Below are 23,874 nucleotides of genomic sequence, written 5' to 3' on the forward strand. Positions count from 1 at the left end.
ATACTGGGTTTTTTAATACCACTTTACTTAACATGTAGAACTCACTGTCACAGAATATTAAAGAAGCAAAGTGAAAATAATAAATTTTGATGTATAAAGGTGGAGAGAGACTTAAGAAATCACTTAATCCTTCCTCGCTAATGCAAGCTTGTTCATTGCAGCACTTTCTGGCATTTGTATCGTGCAGTACAGGGCTTTCTTTTTTTAACTCGTGGATGACTATTCCATAATATAATAAATATAGCCTGCTATAAGTTTTTACAGATGTAATCAATCTTTATGCTTCAGGACATAGACTAATAGGGAGCTAATGTCATGAACAAATTACCCCACAACAAAGCAGGACTGTATGATTTTAATCACTTCCATTATGTAACCAGCTGCAAGTGTAATACTACTTTGCTTCAACTTAATGCTTTCCTGCAGAAGTAGATGCAGGGTGGCTGAGAGAGAGATGCTGAGGATAGACAAAAACAGTAAGAGTCCTAATGCTCACCATTGCTTTTTTAAATGAGAGTGAGTCACTAGAGTTTGGGGAAAAACTATCAAATTGTTTCTGGCACCCCATTAATCCTCCATGCAATTAATTTTGGTCCTGCTTGATGATTAGTGGAATGAAAGAAGAGTTGGGTTTTAAACTTTTTCTTTTTTTGAGGAATATCTCTCTGTTTTCCCATGCTTCCAGCGTTTTGAAATACCTGTAAAAGTTTTCCCAATTTAGTTTTAAAATGCCTCTAATCAATATTCAGGTCTCCATTCTTTTCTCTGTCATTTTATAAATGTTAAATACTAATGTTAGGTTCAGTGTGGCTGACTTTTAAAAAAAAAAAAAAAAAAAAAAGATTTTTTTTGCCCCCAGATTTATGGTACTCTTATAAAATGTCTTCAGATTGTTCTGTTTATCTTAGGAAGCTTGACGCTTGAAGGATAACTTTACCAATAAGTGCATTCCTTTAGAAGCATATCAGAGGGCTTGTCAACAAATTGTGCAATTCCAGGTGTTGAATATCGGGTTGAAACTCAGTTTCAACTGTTGTAGACTTTTTTTAAATAATACATCACATACACGTAAAATTAGTATCACCAGTGAGTTTGAGACCCTTAAAATGGGAAGTTTTTATACCAAGTTGACATTCACCGTTACATCTTTGTTGTTAACACCTTGTTCTTTGGCATTCTGCCAAAATATTTTTCACTGTAACTATAAACTGATTAGCTAGATGTCAGTACAAAGGTGTCTTTGTACTCAAGGACATTGCTTTAGAAAATTTTTGTTTGGGAATCGAGGAGAGGTTAAACAGAATCTTGCTGCTTGGTAGAGTTATGGAAATTAGTTTTCTTCAAGCTTTGCCTACTTCTCCCCCAGATAATGTAACTAATTTTCTATCTTAAATTTTCTGCTAGTTTAGAGTCTTTAGACAACATCCAAAGCTAATTAGTATCCAAAAAAAACCCAATGGTTTGTATAGTCTGTTGATCTGGAAATGTGGTAGCATTCTGATAAGTTTAGGAATACTGTGTTTTTTCACAGTGCATCATTGAGCTTTAAGAAATGAATTTTAAAAGGTAAAACACCAGCTCAGTAATAGAGATTTCTGAGAGAGTTACATTTACTGTGTTTTGGGGTGGTGGGGGGGAGGGTGTTTGTTTTTTATTTTGTAGGATCGGAAACTCTTGAAGTTCAGATCTTTTCTAACAGGCAGTTTCCAGAATCTTATTTTTCTCTTCAGTGGCCCTTTCTTGTATTTTCAGGCATGTGTTCAAATGGAGGTCTTTTTTGTGGTGGTGTTTAAGTTCTAGTTGCAAAAATGAGTTTAAGAACCCTGCTTTTGTAATTGGAGTTTAGGTTCCTATGGTGACTTTAATAAGTCTGACTTAAATTGGGGGTGGGGGGAGAACGCGGAAGGAATCTTAGTAGTTCTGCTAAACACTATTTGCAAACCCCATTATATCAAGGTATTACAGATCTTAAAATGTTGCACATACACAATTTGCATACAAGTTGCAGCTTAAATGTAAAATCAGAAAATGCAAAAGTTTAATGTTAACTTGGTTCTGTGGTATACATTTAACAAGGAAAGAATGAACAAAGGAGTGCATACTACAGTTGTACGGTGTTTCTGTAAGAGTCCTAACTCTTGCATTTTCTGTTTAATTTATAATGTATATGCTCGAACAGGGGTTGGCAACCTACGGCACGCGAGCCAATTTTTGATGGCACGCGGGGCGGGCTGAGCCACTTGGCACACAGGATGGGCCCCTTGCCAGCCAGGGACCCACTGCCGGTCCCACTCAGCGCCTGCTGCTGGCCTGGGGGAAGGAACCCCAGGCTGGCAGCGGGTTGAGACCCCAGCTGGCAGGAGTCGGCTGCCGAAACCCCAGAGCAGTGGTGGGCTGAGTTGCTCAGCCCACTGCCGCTCTGGGGTTCCCGCTGCTGGGCCCTTTCCAGCTGGGGTCCCACTCAGCACCCACTGCTGGCCTGGGGGAGGGAACCCCAGGCTGGCAGCAGGCTGAGACCCCGGCTGGCAGGAGCCAGCGGCCAAAACCTTAGAGCGAGGATGGGCGGAGATGCTCAGCCTGCCGCTACTCTGGGGTTCCGGCTGCTGGCCCCTTGCTAGTGGAGTCCCTGCCACAGCCCCACTCGCCTTGCTTCTGATTGGAGTTCCAGCGCAGGCCCCCTGCCAGACAGGGTCCAGACCTCTGGCCCTGCTCAGCCCTACCAGCTGCCAGCTCCACTCACCTCAGCAGCTGATCACTCCGAAGCCTGTGTGCAGCTTAAAGTATCCAAATACATGCCACCAGTCATTGGAAAACTCAGCAAGGAAAAGCAAGGGCAAAGATCTCACTAAACTAATAAGATCTGCATTTTAATTTAATTTTAAATAAAGCTTTTGAAACATATTGAAAACCTTGTTTACTTAACATATAACAGTAGTTTGGTTATATATTATAGAGAGACCTTCTAAAAAACGTTAGTGTATTACTGGCACGCGAAGCCTTAAATTAGAGTGTATAAATGAAGACTCGGCACAACACTGCTGAAAGGTCGCCGACCCCTGTTCTTGAATGTTGCAATACTTGGTTCTTATGTACTGTAGCATTTAATTTCAGAAAGGACAACTGCACAAAAATGAAGTTAGTTAAACAAATTAAAAGGTACAGCACCAAAAGTAAAATCCCTGCAAGCTGCATGGAAACTTTTTAAAGACACCATAATAGAGGCTCAACTTAAATGTATACCCCAAATTAAAAAACATAGAGAACCAAAAAAGAGCCTCTGTGGTTAAACAGCAAAGTAGAAGAAGCACTGAGAGACAAAAAGACATCCTTTAAAAAGTGGAAGTTAAATCCTAATAAGGAAAATAGAAAGGAGCATAAACTCTGGCGAATGAAGTGTAAATATATAATTAGAAAAGTCAAAGAATTTGAAGAACAGCTAGCCAAAGACTCAAAGTAATACACTTTAAAAAAAATTGCTATCAGAAGAAGGAAGCCTCCTAAACAATCAGTGGGGCCACCGGACGATCGAGATGCTAAAGGAGCACTCAAGGACGATAAGGCCATTGTGGAGAAACTAAATAAATTCTTTGCATCAGTCTTCACAGTTGAGGATATGAGGGAGATTCCCAAACCTGAGCCATTCTTTTTAGGTGACAAATCTGAGGAACTGTCCCAGATTGAGGTGTCATTAGAGGAGGTTTTGGAACAAATTGATAAACTAAGCAGTAATAAGACACCAGGACCAGATGATAGTCACCGAAGAGTTCTGAAGGAACGTGCATGTAAAATTGCAGGACTACTAATCAGCTTCTGTACCAAATGACTGCAGGATAGCTAATGTGACACTAATTTTTAAAAAGGGCTCCAGAGGTGACTCTGGCAATTACAGACTGGTAAGCCTGACTTCAGTACTGGGCAAACTGGTTGAAACTATAGTAAAGAATAAAATTGTCACACATAGATGAACACAATGTATTGAGGAATAGTCAAGATGGTTTTTGTAAAGGGAAATCATGCCTTGCCACTCTATTAGAATTCTTTGAGGGGGTCAACAAGCATGTGGACAAAGGGGATCAAGTGGATATAGTGTACTTAGATTTTCAGAAAGCCTTTGGCATGGTCCCTCACCAAAGGTTCTTAAGCAAAATAAGCAGCCATGGAATAAGAGGAAAAGTTCTCTCATGGATTGGTAACTGGTTGAAAGCTAGGAAACAAAGGGTAGGAATAAATGGTCAGTTTTCAGAATGGAGAGAGGTAAATAGTGGGGTCCCCCAGGGATCTGTACTGGGGCCAGTCCTATTCAACATATTTATAAGTGATCTGGAAAAGGGGGTAAAGAGTGGAGTGGCAAAATTTGCAAAACTACTCAAGATAGTTAAGTTCCAGGCAGACTGCGAAGAGTAACAAAAGGATTTCTCAAAAGTGGGTGACTGGGCAACAAAATGGCAGATGAAATTCAGTGGTGATAAATGCAAAGTAATGCACACTGGAAAACATAATCCCAACGATACATATAAAATGATGGGGTCTAAATTAGCTGTTACCACTCAAGAAAGAGATCTTGGAGTAATTGTGGATAGTTCTCCGAAAACATCCACTCAATGTGCAGCGGCAGTCAAAAGAGTGAACAGAATGTTGGGAATTGTTAAGAAAGGGATAGATAAGATAGGAAAATATAATATTGCTTCTATATAAAGCCATGGTATGCCCACATCTTGAATAGTGCATGCAGATGTGGTCGCCCCATCTCAAAAAAAGATATACTGGACTTGAGAAAAGGTTCATAAAAGGGCAACAAAAATAATTAGGGTATGGTATGGATGTTGTATGAGGAGAGATTAAAAAGACCGGGACTTTTCAGCTTGGAAAAGAAACGACGGTGGATAGAATAAAGGTCTATAAAATCATGACTGGTGTGGAGAAAGTAAATCAGGAAATGGTATTTACTCCTTCTCATAACACAAGAACTAGGGGCCACCAAATGAAAATAGTAGGCGTCCGGTTTAAAACAAAAGGAAGTATTTTTTCACATCACACACAGTCAACCTGTGGAACTCCTTGCCAGAGGATGTTGTGAAGGCCAAGACTATAACAGGGTGCATGAAGCTATCTAGTTCTTTTTTTGAAGGATAGGTCCATCAATGGCTATTATCCAGGATGGGCAGGGATGGTGTCCCTCGCCTCTGTTTGCCAGAAACTGGGAATGGGTGACAGGGGATGGATCACTTGATTATTACCTGTTTTGTTCATTCTCTCTGGGGCACCTGGCATTGGGCTGTTGGCAGACAGGATATTGGGCTAGATGGACCTTTGGTCTGACCCAGTATGGCTGTTCTTGTCTATCTCTCAGTTTTTAATGAAAAAAAAACTATAACCCCAAAGTCTACAGTCAACAGTTAAGCTGAGGCTAAGCAATAAAATTCTCAACTTGTCCTATTTTCACACCTAAAGGGCACTGGGTAAGCCAAAGACTAGCTGATGTCTGTTAATACTCTGTAAAACTCTGTTGTCTGATAGCTGGGTGTGCAATTTCTCCCCTGAGGCTTCTTAAAGCTAATTTTCTTCAGTCTCAAGAACAAAGTACATTATTTCTGTAGTTTTAAATACAAAACAGCTCATCATAAATGGCTCAGATTTTCCTAGAAAATTCACCTTTTGAATGCAACAAAGTAAGGAGAACTGTTTCAGCTCAAGAAATTTCCTTTGGAAAGTGATGAGCACCTGGAAACAGAGTTGTAACTGACAGCATTTTACTCTCAACCATATTTACTACCAGTGCTGTAATAAATAGGTCATTTTTCCACACCTTTTTTATTAAAATACCAAGTTACAACTACTTTGACAGTAAAAGTTATGAGACTATTTTAAAAGGAAAGCATGAGCATTGGAGTGGGAACCTGCATAAAATGAGCACTCTAGATACGTTGTCATCAGCAATCCAAATTTTATTATTAATAAGAGATGAAGCAAAAATACAGAGTGCGTGTGCAACTGACTTCTGATGCTTGCTTAAAAATGGCTTTAAAATGGGTCTACTCTACAGAAAATGGAATAAATATTATGAAAGCTGAAGTCTGTTTAGGTTTGACAGAGGAGGGGCCATTAAAACAGTCTGAATCCTGACAGATTTACATAGTGCATTCAGCAAAGAGTCCTGTGGCACCTTATAGACTAACAGATGTATTGGAGCATGAGCTTTCGTGAGTGCATTCAGTGACTCTTTAGTAAAACCAAAAAAAGAACAAACCAAAAAAAAACCTCACTGATAGATCTTTGGAGCAACAGTGAGTTAAACCTTCTTACATGCTCTCGCATACCTAGTAGTAAACTCTTGAAGGGTGATGACACTGCATCACCTCTGCAAGGGTGGACTTTCCAAGGGGCAGAGGGAACTTATGGGAAGACACACACTGCCTTTTACCAGCTTAGCTGAATTTGGCCTTAGTTGTACAATCTTAAAACTAGACTTCTAAAATCTCAGGTATTTAGATAATTTTAAAATTTCTATTTATATGTAACAATAAGCCCTGTAAATATTTCTACAGCATTACAAGGCCTCTTCTGTGTAAACAATCAGGGTACGTCTACACTACAGGATTATTCCGATTTTACATAAACTGGTTTTGTAAAACAGATTGTATAAAATCGAGTGCACACGGCCACACAAAGCACAATAATTTGGCAGCGTGCATCCATGTACCGAGGCTAACGTCGATTTCTAGAGCGTTGCACTGTGGGTAGCTATCCCATAGTTCCCGCAGTTGCCCCTGCCCATTGGAATTCTGGGTTGAGATCCCAATGCATGATGGTGCAAAAACAGTGTCGCGGGTGATTCTGGGTAAATGTCGTCACTCATTCCTTCCTCCGTGAAAGCAACGGCAGACAATCATTTCATGCCCTTTTTCCCTGGATTGCCCTGGCAGATGCCATAGCATAGCAACCATGGAGCCTGTTTTGCCTTTTGTCACTGTCACCGTATGTGTACTGGATGCTGCTGACAGAGGCGGTACTGCAGTGTCATTTGCCTTTGCAAGGTAGCAGAGACAGTTACCAGTTGTTCTGTACCGTCTGCTGTGCCATTGTAAATTGGCGATGAGATGATGGTTATCAGTCGTTCTGTACCATCCGCTGCTGTCATGGTGCTCCTGGCTGACCTTCGCTGAGGTCGGCCGGGGGCACAAAGACAAAAATGGGAATGACCCCCCAGGTCCTTCCTTTATGTTGTATCTAAAAATAGTAAGTCCTGCCTAGAATATGGGGCAAGTGTACTATAGAACCAGTGTATCAGAGAACCAGAGAGCACAGCTGCTCCGTGTCAGATCCCACAGAAATGATGAGCTGCATGCCATTCTAGGGGGTGTCCCTGCAACAACCCCACCCATTGCTTCCCTGCTCCCCGAACCCTTCTGGGCTACCGTTGCAGGGTCCCCCCATTTATGTGATGAAGTAATAAAGAATGCGGGAATAAGAAACACTGATTTTTTAGTGAGATAAATTGAGGGGGAGGCAGCCTCCCGCAGCTATGATAGCAGGGCCGCCCAGAGGGGGGGCCAAGAGGGGCAATTTGCCCCGGGCTCTGCAGGGGCCCCCACAAGTTTTTCGGGGTCCTTCACTCGCTCCAGGGGGCCTGGAAAACTCTTGCGGGGCCGGGCCCTGGAGCTTCTTCCACTCCCGGTCTTTGCCGGCGGGGGGATCCTTCCGCTCCAGGGCGGAAGGACCCCCCACCAGTGACTTACCGCCGAAGCGGGACCTGCCGCTGAAGTGCAACCTGGTCTTCGGCGGTAATTCGGCGGCGGGGGGCCCTTCCGTTCCGGGACCCACTGCCGAAGTGCCCCGAAGACCCGCGGCGGGGGCCCCCTGCTGCCAAACAGGGCCAGCTCTAGACATTTTGCCGCGCAGGGCGCGCCCTGCCGCTTGCCTGTCCTGTGGCTCTGGTGGACCTCCCGCAGGCACGCCTGCGGATGCTCCACCGGAGCCGCAGCACCAGCGGACCCTCCGCAGGCACACCTGCAGGAGGTCCACCGGAGCCGCCTGCCGCCGACGGCCCCAGGCCCCCGGAATCCTCTGGGCAGCCCTGTATGATAGTCCAGGCAATACTGAAACTTTTCTTTAGACATGAAAGGGGCGGAGGGTGGGGCTGATGGAGTTCAGCCCCCAGTTGCTATGATGAGGATGGTTACCAGCCGTTCTGTACCATCTGCTGGGAATAACAGGGAGTCATTCCTATTTTTACCCAGGCGCCCCCGGCCTACCTCACCCGAGGCCAGCCAGGAGCACTCACAGGCTGATGATGAGGACGGGTACCAGTCCTACTGCACTGTACCGTCTTCCACCGGGGAAGGGAGGGGAGAGGATGCTGTTGTTCATTGCCCCAGCACCATGTCTACCAGCAGCATGCAGAAGACATATGGCGACATTGAAAAAAGTCAAGAAATGATTTTTTCCCCTTTTCTTTCATGGGGGGGAGGGGGAGTAAATTGACGAGATATATCCTGAAGCACCCCGGACAATGTGTTTGACCCTACAGGCATTGAGAGCTCAGCCAAGAATGCAAATGCTTTTCAGAGACTGCAGGGACTGTGGGATAGCTGGAGTCCTCAGTCCCCCGTCCCTTCCTCCATGAGCATCCATTAGATTCTTTGGCTTTCCGTTACGCTTGTCACACAGCACTGTGTTGTGGACTCTGTATCATAGTCTGGAGATTTTTTTCAAATGCTTTGTCATTTCGTCTTCTGTAACGGAGCTCTGATAGAACAGATTTGTCTCTCCTTACAGCAGTCAGATCCAGTATCTCCCGTACGATCCATGCTGGAGCTCTTCTTGGATTTGGGACTGCATCGCCACCCATGCTGATCAGAGCTCCACGCTGGGCAAACAGGAAATGCAATTCATAAGTTCGCAGGGCTTTTCTTGTCTACCTGACCAGTGCATCTGAGTTCAGATTGCTTTCCAGAGCGGTCACAGTGGTGCACTGTGGGATACCGCCCGGAGGCCAATACTGTCAGTTTGCAGCCACACTAACCCTAATCCGATATGGTAATACCGATTTCAGCGCTACTCCTCTCGTCGGGGAGGAGTACAGAAACCGGTTTAAAGAGCCCTTTATATCAATATAAAGGGCCTTGTTGTGTGGACGAGTGCAGCGATAAATCGGTTTAACGCTGCTGAAATCGGTATAAACGCGTAGTGTAGACCAGGCCTCAGTGAGAGAGGCAGAGTTAAAGATCCCATGACTAATACAAAATAACCCTTGCCCCAGCTAACATTCTTAATAAAACAGGTTCGAATATCCAAGGCTGTGTAACCTATTGTTTATACCTACAATAACAGTTTCTCCCTTTACCTACAGTAACTGTGTTGCTATCACTTAAATCAGTATCCGCTGAAAATCAGCATGTGAACTTTCAGCCTAAAATTAAACTCCAGAAAAATTGCATTTATAATCACAGATTTTTAACTATAGGGGTTAAAAATTCTCTGACCTGTTTTGATAGCTTTTCATAGTTCATGTTTCTTTCCGTAGTTTAAATTTCACATTCAGCTTACAGTGCCGTTAGTGCTGTAGCGAATTCTTATGGTGCTATGTGGTACTCTTGTTTGGCTTAGCCATCTCTGGAAAAAGACACTTCTTTCTCCAGGTACTTTTTCTAGGGGAGTGATTTTTAGTGGTCTTAATTGATGTCAAAGCTTCAGATAAAAATGCATAGTGATATTTAAAAGTTTACAAATATCTGGTTTATGAGCAAAAAATCTGTTTTTAAAAAAATATGATTTTTCTTTAAATGATTTTTTTCTTTGGAAGAATAAACCTGTTTTAAAATGAAATGGAATTGAATATAAAATGTAAGGCCTAAACTTATTGTAATCTCTTAAAATATTTAAATTAAAAAATGCTGAATCCATGAGCCTCTATCAAAAACTTTGAGTGAATAAAAGACACTGTTTCTGTATAAAATCTTTTCCTATACAAAGAAAGATTATTCTAACTTTTGAGGTCAAGCTTTGTAAATATGGCATGATAGGTCAGCCGAAGTAACTTGTCTTAGGGTACATCTAAACTAGAAACACTACAGCGGCCCAGCTGCAGTACTACAACTGAGCCTCTGTAGCACTGTAGTATAGACATGTAGGCCTGGTCTATGTTGTGGGGGGGATCGATCTAAGATAAGCAACTTCAGCTACGAGAATAGCATAGCTGAAGTTGACGTATCTTAGATTGATTTACTTTGCGTCCTCGCAGCGCGGGATTGACAGACGCCGGTCCCCATCAACCCCGCTTCTGCCTCTCGCCCTGGTGGAGTTCTGGAGTTGACGGAGAGTGTGTTCAGGGATCAATGTATCTCAATACATCGATTCCCCAATAGATCGATTGCTACCCACCAATCCGGCGGGTAGTGTAGACATACCCTTACTACAGCAACAAAAGTAGTTCTTAGAGGTGGTAGCTAGGGTCAACAGAAGTCTTCCATTGACCTAGCCATGTCTACACATTGGGGTTTAGGTTGGCTTAACTACGTTGCACAGGGTGTGCAATTTTTGGTAGCCCTGAGCATTGTAGTTAAGCCAACTTAACTTTGTAGTGTAGATGAGCCCTTTAGGAGACTCTCATTTTCAAGAGACTTAGACGAGTAGGAACTTAAACTCTAGTCACTTTCACTTAGGCATATTTGATATTCCTGGGGGAATTCTGCATCACTGTGCATGTGCAGAATTCGTGCCCCCCGCAGATTTCTTTACTTCCTCACAGAAAAATGACTTCTAATGGGGAAGTAAAGGGAAGCCGCAAACGTGGTCACACGGCTCTCCCTGCAATGCAGGCAGGTCGGGTCAGGCGCCTGGGGCAGCCGGTGGAGACATAAATCACTGAATGGGCGAGAGGGCTGGGCAGTCATGCATTTGAGAGAAACACTCTGTCCCTTTTTCCCGCTATTGTGGCATGCTTGGCATGGAGGGGCGGAGCTTTGGGGTGTTTCTGGGGAGATAGGCGTGTCCCCTCAGGCACAGCAGAATGTAGCAGCCTGCCTGCTTAGTAAATTGTTCCCATTGTTCTTAGTGAATTCCCACAGGAGTATAAAACAGGTGTAAAAATTTTAAGGCTTCTTACATTACCAGAGTGGTGTGAAGGACAGTGTGGCCTTATAAATGCTTATGATGATTTAGTGATTAGAACTGGTATAAACTTTTGGACTGAAAAAATTTCCTATCAAAATTTGCTCCAAGAACTGTGTGCTGCTGACCTTTCTGAAGATGGTTAGTAGCCAATACAAATTGTGAGTTTGAGTCCCCAGCCCTCACTTGCTTTTCAGTTGCCTTAGATGTAACACTGAGCATATGGCTGCATATATTTGACTAAACCAGAAGTAAAGAGTCAATACTAGCTACATTACTATTAAACAGAAGGTGTTTGGGACATCTCCTCCAGTGCTCCCCACTCCCATTTTTCATCCATTGTATTGTAGTTTAAATAAATTACCAAAATAATTGAAACCAGCGTGATTACGTTGCATAGTTTTAAATATGCAGAATTTTGCAGAATTTTAAAATATTGTGTGCAGAATTTTTATTTTTTTGGTGCTGAATTCCCCCAGGAGTAATTTGAAAGTTTTCCCAGGCAGACCTGAAATTAGTTTAATTCTTTGACTACATTTCATCCCTCAGTTGTAATAAATCGTTTGGTTTTAAATGTGAAACATCTTTTGATAAGAGCAGTTTAGGAATCCAAAACACTTAAGGTTGTTTTAACAAAAAACCTATATTGTTTTGTTTTTAATTTCAGTTACTATCCTAATGCACCTTGACAATCATGAACAAAAGTTAATTATCTAGTAAATAAGTAATGTATTAATCATTTTCTAACCTACTAAAATATACACTTGAGAATCTGAAAAGAAGTTAAATAATTGCTTAAATAAATGTACGTAGTTATAGCACTCCCTCTTAACTAGAAGATGATATACGTAATTTAATGTAAGCCAACATGTTTTAATGGTTATATCAGAGTGCACTTTTTAAGAAAATAACTGAAGTAGAAATGGAAAAGTTGATTAAAATTATTTAAAGGCTTTCCTCTTGGTGACTTAAGATTTAAGTCTTTGGCACCAATCGTGTAATTATAGATCTCTAGGATACACCTCTACCTCGATATAACACTGTCCTTGGGAGCCAAAAAATCTTACCGCGTTATAGGTGAAACCATGTTATATTGACCTTGCTTTGATTCACCGGAGTGCGCAACCCCCTGCCCCCCCCTTGGAGAATTGCTTTACCACGTTATATCCAAATGTATGTTGTATCGAGTGGCGTTATATCGAGGTAGCGGTGTATATGCTATTCTGGGTTTCCTACTAAAAATAAATTTACATGGCAGCACACATTTCCCGTCTTCAAGGCCTATGGAAGTTCTTGCCTTTACTGTACTGGAAGGTAGTCATTCTAGTGGACGTTACCAGGCTCAGGAAAAAGGCCAAACTTGTTGCTCTGTCCTTTCTCCCTGTTTAACTTTCATCAAGATACAGTGCTATTTAGAACATGCTCAATCTCCTTCCGAAGGACCTGTCAGTTTTGTGTGTGGTGTGTGTGCTGGCCTCTTAATTTAATGGGGACCTTTCTATTCAAGAAAACTGGCAACCTAACCTGTAGACTCTCCATAAGGATTGGGAGCACCTAAGTTTGTAATAGCCGGATGACTCGGAGCTTGCCAGTTTTTTAGATGATGATCAAGGTTCATGCTCCCTGAGTGACCAGTGTCCAAAGGGATAAGTAAAATTGATTATTGGTTTTTTGTGTGTGTAACATTCAGAATGATTACTTAAGGCCAGAATTTTCAAAATCTTAAGACCACAATTGCTGTAATTGCATGCAAATGGCCACTTTTAGTCAATTGTTCAGGTATGTAAATTCATGGAATTGTGAGCCCAAATCCTAAAAATCCAAACCCTGATTCTCCTCCACATCCCCACTTTTTAGGCTGAAAATAAACTCAGCATCTTATCGATTATTTACTGATTTTTCAACTAATACATGCTCATCTTCCCGATGAAGATTGTTGATTTTATGCTACAGCTGTTTGACTTTGTAAGAGCTGAAGATCTCTGTGTAGCTCACAAGGTTGTCTTTCCCCAGTAGAATTTGGTCCAATAAAAGATACTGCCTCACCCACCCTGTCTCTCTAATATCCTGGAACCAACATTGCTACAATAATGCTGCAAATGACTTTATAACAGTTTATTTGATGAAACTTAAAATTTTTGATTCCTAGGACTGCGCAGTATCAAATTAAGTTCTCATGGATATCTGATATATGGTGGGTGGACAAATTGGACTGAGACTGACAAGCCCATCTTAACTTTGATCTCTATGGCCCTTCCCATCCCCTGTCTGTCCCTGTTGAATGTGTAATCATTGGCTCACACATTCAGTTTAAAGTTACACGCTTTGCACCTTGCACTCTGAACCTTGAACTTAAAAGTGCAGTTGTGGACTTTGAATGTACTGTCCCTAGATTACATATTCAAATATATCCCAGATTTAATTTTCCTAACTTTGCATCAATTTTTTGCATACGTTTTCTCTTACTCTAAGCAGAAAAAACACAATATCCACAGCAGTCTGAATGTTGCATATTTATTGTTTATATACAATGCTTAATTTGTGCCAGGGCTGAGCCCCTTGGCAGTTCACAGCCCCGGCACTTCTGGGCTTGTTGCATCAGTTATGAATATAAAAAAAAAACTGGTTGAGCCCCAGCACCTCTTTCATTACAAATTAAGCACTGTGCAGATTTAACACAGTAATTAGAAGTATTGGAAGTGACTCCATAGTTAGTGTTGCTTTGAGGTTTGTATTTTCAGTGAACTAAAATACATCTTTCAATTTGAGCAGTTGAATTTAGTCATCAAATTTCATTTGAAACTCTTCAGGAAGCAAATAGATTTTCAAAGGTTACAACAAAGATTTAGCACAGGGAACACTTAAAGAGCCCGTATTGCTATTTGGACCTGAGTTTTTTAAAAATTTGGCCCCAGTTCTTGGCGTTTTTTTAGTTCTCTAGGTAAAGAACCACAATAGCTCCAAATTTCTCTAATAGACTGCTTTTAATTTTTTTAAATAAAACAAAATGAACCCTCTTATAACCTAACTAAACTCCCTGAAATGTAGCCGGTGGAATTGTCAAGTTCTTCTAGCTCAGGGATGGGCAAACTTTTTGGCCCGAGGGCCACATATGGCTGGAGAAATTGCATGCAGGGACATGAATGTAGGCTGGGGCCGAGGGTTGGGGTGTGGGAGGGAGTGTGGTGTGCAGGAAGAAGCTCAGGGAAGGGGGTTGGAGCGCAGGAGCGGTACTGGGCATACGAGTGCACTCAGGGCAGGGGATTGGGGTGCAAGAGGGGTTGCGGAGTGTGGGAGGGGGCTCAGGGCAGGGGGTTAGAGTGTAGGAGGAGTGCAGCAGGGGGCTCAGGGCAAGGGGTTGGGATGCAGGAGGGATACATGTTGCAGCAGAGGGTTGGGGGCTCAGGCAGGGATGCAGGAGGGGTGTGGCAGGGGGTTGGGTGCAGGAGGGGTTCAGGGTGCGGGCTCCGGCCGGGCGCTGCTTACCTGGAGTGGCTCCAGGGTGGCAGCGGTGTGCAGTGGGGCTAAGACAGGCTCCCGGCCAGCACAACATGCCTGCGGCCCCTGGGGGAGGAGGGGCAAAGGGCTCTGCATGCTGCCCTCCCTTGCGGGTACCTCTCCTGAAGCGCCCATTGGCCGCAGTTCCCTGTTCCCGGCCAATGAGAACTGTGGGGGGTAGTGCCTGGAGGCGAGGGCAGTGCACAGAGCCCTCTGCTCCACCCCACCTCCAGGGGCTGCAGGGACGTGGTCCTGGTCACTTCCAGCAGTGGCACGGGGCCTGCGGTGCCACGGGGGTGGCAATCCTGCGGGTCAGATCCAAAGCCCTGATGGGCCAGTCTGGCGTGCGGGCAGTTGTTTGCCCACCCCTGTTTTACTTCCTTCTCATTTTTTACACTTCCCAGTGTTTCTTCTTGATTTGTTAACTGTGTTGCTTTAACTCTTGGCACTCCTGATCTTGGGAAGTTGGGGAGGCAGTTGTTGGGGAGGGGGAGGAGAGAAGAGGTCAAAGCATGGAATGAGACTCCCCAGGGCATTGCTAATTTAAATACTTGGCATACCCCAAGCAGCAGCACTATGAAAATATTTTATTTGCCCTGAAGCAGTGGCGTATGCAGGACTATCCATGGTGGTCCTACCATAGCTCCCTCAGTACTTACGGGGGGGTTGAAGAGATGGCATTGGAGGGGTGAGTGGATATTTTGGTAAGATACCATGGCCTTCCAAGTGGGAGTTGTATAGGAGTCAAGATAAAGGCAAGAAGATCACTTTTGGATATAGTATGGAAGTATTGATTTAACTAGTGACTTCCTTAGATTTTTAATGTCTCGATTGAAAATGCTCTTGAGCAGCCTTAATGTAAATTAGATTTCTTTGTGTAGTATAAAATAGTGCATAAACATAAGGGGGTGTATTAGTTATCATAGCAGCTAACTTTAAATTTCCTACATCTCTTTTTCACTTAAATTCTCAACCCTACACAGCATAGAACAGTTACTGTTAAATATTTATTATTTATATTAACTTGCCTCTGCTATTTGAAGCCATGTCAGATAATCAACTGGTAAGATTTATACATTTATTTTCCCTTCTCTAAAACATGCACTGAGCCCCCAACCCTCTGCTGCATTATTTGACAAAACTATAGGCTTCAGATTTACTGTATCTCCAATAGGTCTGCAATAGAGGACTTTAAATGGGATGTATAGTATTTATGGGTCACCAAGAGGATACTTAAGGTCTTGTGTCTCACTTAATTTAAAGGTATTTTGTCAATAATGCTTGAATGTGCAAATCTTGTGAAATTGTAAAGCACTTTGCTTGGAACGCTGAAGGTCCATCTGAGATTTCTTTGTCTGGGGCACTTAGTATTTTCCAACTGTTGCATTCCAGAACCCCTTTTTCAGACTGTCATTATTACACTTTATATTTCCTGCTTTCAAACAGCCACTTTAATGTTTACATTTTTAGTATTTAAATGTGAAAGAAATTAGTTGTTAGGTTAAGTATTTAGAATTGCCGTCTTTGTTCTTGGTTACTGAACTCGGTCTTTAGCTTTCCAAAGCACATTGCAGTATCTTGCCCTACCGTGGTTCCTGTGGAGCTATTAATGTTCTAAGTAAACACAATCAGTGCAGTTCACTTTTTAAGGGGTGAGGAAGATGTTTGCTAGTTTACTCTGACATGTTTTTCTGGTATGTGTATCTTATGAATCCCATATATGGAGCATTGCATTGCACTACATATTTTTTTCTTTACTTTATTTACTTTCAAAGTCCCATGAAGAAACTTCATAAAGTCAACTCAAATTTTACACTTGATCAAAATTATGGAAATACTATTTTCACGTACCATTTGGATTAATATTTGGCCTTTGAAACCCTTCTCACTATATGGCATAATTGATAGGGCACCCAGAACGTGCACCAAGAAATTCCAGCTTCCTGGATCAAAGGGCTAGTTAGTCCCAGAAGTTCATGTGCTAAGTAGAAAAGCAATGTAGTGGTGTCAGTTTTTTCTATAAGGGAATAAAATGTTTGTATTTAAAATGAGGCAAAATGATAGCATAACATTGAAGAAGTGCTAATGTTAATCCAAGTAAGCCTGGTGAAATATGATTGTTGTGAATAATCAAAACATCTGAGAATTATGCTATGCGAAGATTTAACCAAAGAAGTTTTCTATGAAATGCATATTTAGTGAAGTTTAAAGTTAGAGGGAAAAAATGTGTGAGGTAATGTTTTACTTCGTTCACCTTGTATGTCTAATATCCTGGGACTGACACGGCTACAAGAACACTGCATTTGTATTTCTGAACTAACAAGTAATTTTAGTGTTCTAAAGCTAGCTAATTTTCTTTTCCGTAAAAACCAGTTAATGCATCTTATGTTTTGTAGGCTTCCCACTCTCCCCCTGCAAAAAAAATCCATGAAAAAACCCTTGAGCAAATATAAACTATTCAGACACTTGTCACTCCAAATTATGGAAAAACAACTAGGAGTCCTTGTGGCACCTTAGACTAAGTCTTTGGTTTTTACTGATACAGACTAACACAGCTACCCCTCTGAAACCAAATTATGGAAGCTGTAATATTGGCTATTGGTTACATCACTTGCCTTAAGTATTTCCTGCTGTGCGGGGTCTGTTGTTTTTAGTTTATTACCAGCAATTTTACCTACACAGTGTAGGAGCAGAGATGGGATTGTGTGGAATGAACTAAACTTTCTGGAGATTGAATCCAGGTCACTTGGCTAGCATCCAGATACTTGACAATAATAGGGAAAGGAGCCAATGAACCTTTTTCATTCTTTCTGTTCCAGTGAACTGAAACATAGAGGCAGGGAGAAATTTTAATAAATGGAATTGCTTTCTGTATAAGAATTTTAAGTAGGGGGGTGTGTGTGTGTGTGTGTGTGTGTGTGTGTGTGTGTGTGTGTGTAGAGAGAGAGAAAGAACACTACTATTTTTGATAAACATCTTGTTTTAAAACAGCTGGATTCTCATTCTTGCCTCCTCCAATACACTATTAATTTTGCTTAATTTTTTTGAAATACTTACAATAGCTTTTCTTTGGTGATTGTAAAGTGAAGTGACATTAACAAAATAAACTATCTTGATTTAATGTTAGAATAATTACCTCGTTGACAGAGAAAATTGTTGCTGGTACAGCATGCTGACAACTTTTTACTAGACATTTTGCACCTTGTCAACCTAAAACTTTCTTTACTGATAGCCATGCTATGCAGAACAGAGTAGTCCACACTGTACTAATTACCAATATATGCTATGTGTCTTTTTACAGAAGATGCAGACTACAGTGCCTTTGGTACGGATACTATGACAAGGAAGAAAAATGTCTTATCAAATGTGTTGCGTACGGATAACCACAAAAAGAAACCACATATTGTCATTAGCATGCCACGAGACTTCAGACCGGTGTCGTCTATTATTGATGTGGATATTCTCCCAGAAACCCATCGCAGGGTGCGACTTTACAAATATGGAACTGACAAACCACTTGGATTCTATATACGGGATGGCTCTAGTGTCAGAGTAACTCCACATGGATTGGAGAAGGTACCAGGGATTTTCATATCCAGGCTTGTTCCTGGAGGCCTGGCTCAAAGTACAGGCTTACTGGCTGTTAATGATGAAGTACTGGAGGTAAATGGAATAGAAGTCTCAGGGAAGAGTCTTGATCAAGTTACAGACATGATGATTGCAAATAGCCGTAACCTGATCATTACAGTGAGACCAGCAAATCAACGAAATAATGTTGTTAGGAACAGTAGGACTTCTGGCAGCTCAGGTCAGTCTACTGATACTAGTCTTCCAGGTTACACACCACACACTGTGCAGAACTTCCATCCAGAAGAAGAAGACAGTGATGAAGATGACATCATTATTGAAGATAATGGTGAGCCACAGCAGATTCCAAAAGCTGTCCCTACCAGTGAGAGTCTGGAATCATTAACACAAATTGAACTCCTTCATGACTCAACACAAAATGGTTTCATTCCTTTTAGTGAAGTAAACTTATGTCATTCAGCAGGCAACGTTAGCATGGAGTATGAAATACATGATCCAGACAAAAAGTCCTTAGAAGATGGGACAATTATAACGCTATGAAACTGCCTCAATGGTGTATTTTACATTAACTGAAGATGCCATACAACTTTTAATTTTGCTTGATGTGTAATGCAATTTATACCTCTCAACCTACCAGTCCTTAAGACCTGCAAACAAACGTAAGGAAAAACAGTAAATGCAGGAATCTTAAAATTATGTGGGCTGATTAATGTCAGCTTTATAATTCTGTAATTCCATGTAAATATTTTGTAAAGATACAAGGTAGATGACCCTGGCTGTGACGGGACAGCGGTAAAATGAAGGATGGTTGAGAGGTATTGACCGCATGTTTACTTCCAGAGGTACTTATACTACTGGTTTTAAAGAGTAAATTTCCATTACCATGTGAGGTGGATCAGATAGTGAAGCTGCATGTCTAATCCGAATTTATGGTCATGTGAGTTTACCCCTTAATGACACAATTATCTTAAAATTCTAATGTGAAAGTCTTACTAGTATTTCTCTTGTACCTTGAGGACCAGTTCTCTTCTCTTAATTTACAGTATTGTATAAGGTTGTCTTTTATGCTGGGCTTAGTCACTAACTGTAGTAAATTACATTATGTAAATGTCTAAAGAAATCAAATACAAAATTAATAGGATGAAAATAACATTTTACCTGATTCCTGTTTCATGCTCCAAAAATGATCATGTTAAAAGAGATCAAGATTCTTACAAATGAGAGGAGAGTTATTTGAAATTGATGATCAATGAACACTTCTGTCTTAATATTAAAAAATTATTATCCAGCACAGGTTAGAGCAACTTATCACTTGATTTTTTTTTAAAAAGGTTTAGGCTTTGTAAAACTAACTTGAAAACTTGTGCTATTACAACGTCAAAATTTATAATGAACTAAATTATAAAATGCTGTTCTTTAACATGCCACACCTGGTAGGGTATCTTATTTTGAATATTAAAAAACTGCTATAGGAAAAAAACCAAAATATTGAAAACTAAAATCCTAATGCTGCAAACCCTTAAGCAGGAATGTAAATTGACTCTCATGAATAGCTGAATAGTTCATTGACTTCAGTAGAACTACTCATGTGGTTTGTTTGCAGCATCAAGGGCTAAAATAGTATTGGTATTTAAGAAATAAATTTAAGACATAAAATTGTCTTCAAAACAAAATTAGTTAGCTGCTAATAATGAAAATCTATTAACTTTTAATACATTAACACAGTTAACTTTTTATACATACAAGCTAAGATCTTGAAAAATAACCTTCTGAAGGCGGAATTTTCAGGTGTTAAGTTCCTTCAAACTGCAAGGCCTGATGGAATACAGCCTGGTTAAAGTACTTCAGCCTTCTTGACTTGTGAAACTTCACTCTAATGGAAAGTGGTGTTAGCTGCATTTGCAATTTGCTTATCAGTTTTGTATTTATCTCAGTAAGGATGTAGCTTCTTAGCAGAACAAATTTCTGTGTAAGATGTGAAATTCTACAGTCAGGAAACTGACCTCCTGAGATTCTTTCCAGCCCAAATTTCTATGATTTCTAAAGAAACAAGAACAAAACATCCACTTAACAGTTTGACTTTAAATAGAAAGAAAAGAAAGAATTAACAACAGGTACTCCTGGGGAAATCCTGCACCAAAAATTTTTAAAAAAAAATTCGCACAGTATTTTAAAATTCTGCATATTTTACTAATCAAAATAACACACTATCATGGCAGTTTCAATTTTGGTAATTTTATTTCAAAATACTTGTCAGCAAGTATGTCTAACAATATAGACAACAAAAAAGGCTCAGGACATTTTTTTTGACAAATAGATTCCTTACCATGAGTATTAATACAGAACTTTGAGTAACAATTTATTTAAATTACAATACAGAAATGTATTTCAGTGCCCCCAGGCCTTTGCACTGCTTCTGAGGAGTGTCAGGGGTAATGGAAGAGCTGAAGGGGGAAGTAATTGCTAGGAAGGAACCTGGGAATGAACCTGGAGGGTTGTTAGGTGTGGGTGGGAGAAGTATGGAACAGATTTTTTTTTTTGTGGGGATGGGGGTGATTTTTATGGAGTTGTGGTCTTCCCCATGCAGATGCTGGCTGACCCCTTGCCTCTCCCATTTAATCAGGCACATCTGGCTTGTGTGTCCCTGCACCCCGATTTCCCATTCAGTTAGGCATCTCTGTGCATCCTCGTGTTTCCCGGCACCCTCCCTCAGCCAGGCATAGCTCACCTGTCTCCATGTGTCCCTACATAGCCACTCCCCCATCCAGCCCTGCACCCCCACACCCTGTTCAGCCAGGCATTGCTCCCGATTCCATGTGTCCCTGCACCCCTAATCAGCCACCATCCCCCCACCTCCACCCCCCCATCTCCATGGGGCCCTGCATCCCCACTTCCATTCAGCCCCTGGCACAGTGCGGTCACCCCACTAGCTCCTGTACCCTGCTCTGACCATCCACTCCCCCTCCCTTCTCCCCATACCCCATGCCTCTTCATGTGGCCCTGCCAGCAGGAGCCTGTGAGGAAGGCAGTTTCCCTCTCCATGGCTGGCTGCTCTAGCCTGTGAGCCTGCTGCCCTCTCCTGGTGCCACCTGGTGAGGGAAAGGTGTAATTGCAGCTTCCCTTTGCCTCCCTGTTAGAATCTGCTGGGGACAAAAGTGCAGAATTCCCCCAGGAGTAAATGCAAATTTAAAAATGGATTTTTTAAAACTTCTTATTTTTTATCCATGCTGTTGCTGTTTATTTAGGGCATGTGTCTTACTCTAAAACTGGGTTTGGTTTTTATTCCTTCAGCAATGGGACTTCTTTCCTGTATCATGATAGTTTGCATTCCCATGCCTTTTTATTTACTTGAATGTATTGCAAGTAATCAAAGTGGTAAAATGCACTTGGATTAAGAGAAGAGAATGAGATCCACAGATACAGATGAAGATAAACTAGTACCCACCTTTTTTTTTTTTTTTTATGTAGAGGTATAACACTTTCAGTGGAACTGTTTGTGGATCTAATATGGTACATTAGTAATGTTGTGGCTTGGATGTAAGATAAGCTATTAACTTACATATGAGCCTGGCACCTGAAAACACGTTACAAGATATTAATTTATTGCTTAAACACAAACACTTCAAGGTAGTATGCTGCTAAACTTTGTCCATTACCTAATTTTGAATGTTTTTTACTCATAGCATATGCAATTTGGGTATATATACTGGTGTTAAGAACTTAAGGAAATTTTAAAAAGGGCATATAGTGTGTAAGTGCTCATAAATTTCCATCATGAAGGATTAACAGAAGTTTTTGTAATTAAAATGACAGACTGCACAATATGTAATTGCATAACAGTGCAGTTACCATAAGAGAGACTTTCTAAATATCTTCTATCTGCATCATACCACTCGACAAATTATTACTAAATATTTTTAAAATCACTATTCCAGGATAATCAACTGTTGAAATAAATGGTTAGTTAACTTTATATATAAAATGGTACTAGGTTCAGTATATTTTTAAAGATGATACATATATTCGCCTTTTATATACTACCTCTTAAAGTTAGTTTTTTTTAACAGTTAACATCTTTCAAAATTTTTCCCTGAGGGGAGAAAAAAATTCAAGGCTTTACTATTTTGTACTGATTTTAACTGTAAAATCTAAAATTATGCATGACTGAAAATATCAAGCTGCTGTCAATGCACATTCTTTATGTATTCAGTTTCCTAATGCATATAAATTATATTTTAATCCAGATTTTATAAACTAATTTATATCCAAATTATTTCAAAATGCATTGGAATACAAAAATACCTTTTGAATAGTGTTATACGGATGTGTACATGCACAATAAAAGCAATCTGTCCCTCCTCTCTGCTGGCAGTCTGAAAACAGATTAGCCTTTTAAGTGCACCTTATTAGAAAAGAGAGCAAATGTTGCTGAAATTAAGATACATTCACTTTGGATCTCTGTTATGGTATCAGTAAAAGTCAAGCTTAACTGTGAATCATATGTTCTTCCACAGCTTCAATACATTTAGGACAGTGTCCTCATGAACTGTCTGAAACATGTACTTTTGTGAATATTCTGTATTTTCTAATTAAATTTTACTTGCAACTTGATTTTTATGCAAATGAAAATCTGTTTAAAATGTCAAATATCAGTATTTTTCTTACAACTTTAATGTATAATGTACATTGATATCTCACTAAATGAACTTTGATTTTACAAAATCAAACTAGCTTTAGTTGTATATTAGTCTTATATTTTTACAGACGAATAATAAATAGTTATAGAAATAGAATTGCTTTTTTAATTACTTTGGCAAGTCAGAGAATCAAGAGAATTTGTATTGTTCTAAAACATGGATACATTTCAGGCACAATTCTCAAAGGACTGTTACTATGTACATGCTTTTCTTTGCCACCAGAGTATCAGCTAATTTTATAACCCTGTTAGGATGGAGAAAACTGACCAAGGTGCAAGAAGATGTCCACCTTCCCTCACCTGGACTGCATTTATATCCTGTACCTATAGGGGAACACACAAGTGCTCTTAGACACCTTATAGATAGGAGTGAAGGCTACAGTCCTCACTCAGCTATGACTTCTACATGAACATGCATGACATGCCCAGGCCCACTATAATTATACTAATTACAACAAACATGCATGGAGCACCTAGAATACTGCCACTAGATGTGGTGGTGCTGCTCATGGTAAGCTAGAGCCATCAGACCCAAGGAGTCTAGGCAGTGGAGAGGAGCAGGCTCTTAGCCAAGCTTTACCATCATGATCACATGGTAATTGTGTGAGGGCTTCTGCTGAATGTGAGTACTAGCCATATGTTGGCAACATTGAGTATCTAAATGACAAAATTCCTTTTGAACTCTTGGCACTGGCCCACTTCTAGTGTCAACCAATTCCAAAGCTTTAGGAGGGACTAGATGTTTTGTTTCTTTAAAGTTACTGTACAAAAATTGCAGCCAATTAATAGAGATCTGCCCCATGTCTGTATTGAGTCATATGTTTAATTTCAATTGCATCATCAGATATTCCCCTCACACCTGCACAGCCCTTTAATGTGAAAATGAGGTTTCACAAGCATAACTGATGGTGAAATTTGGCTGATGGTATCTATTATTGATGTACAGGCTGGAAAGAACCTCGTTTTAACTCTTTGATTCCAGA

At 40.8% G+C, this 23,874-nt stretch overlaps 1 protein-coding gene across 1 annotated transcript in view; it reads left to right on the forward strand.

Annotated features, from left to right (window-relative positions):
* The window catches only part of PARD6B (par-6 family cell polarity regulator beta), a 35,242-nt gene extending 12,357 nt beyond the window's left edge, over positions 1–22,885 (forward strand). The window contains exon 3 of the mRNA XM_050918143.1: positions 17,909–22,885. Coding sequence (XP_050774100.1) covers positions 17,909–18,735 — 827 coding nt within the window. The 3' untranslated portion in view covers positions 18,736–22,885. The remainder of the gene's footprint in view (positions 1–17,908) is intronic.
* The last annotated feature ends 989 nt before the right edge of the window (positions 22,886–23,874 follow it).

The sequence above is a fragment of the Gopherus flavomarginatus genome, chromosome 11 (genome assembly GCF_025201925.1).
Source record: "Gopherus flavomarginatus isolate rGopFla2 chromosome 11, rGopFla2.mat.asm, whole genome shotgun sequence".
In the NCBI taxonomy this organism is placed as follows: Eukaryota; Metazoa; Chordata; order Testudines; family Testudinidae; genus Gopherus; species Gopherus flavomarginatus.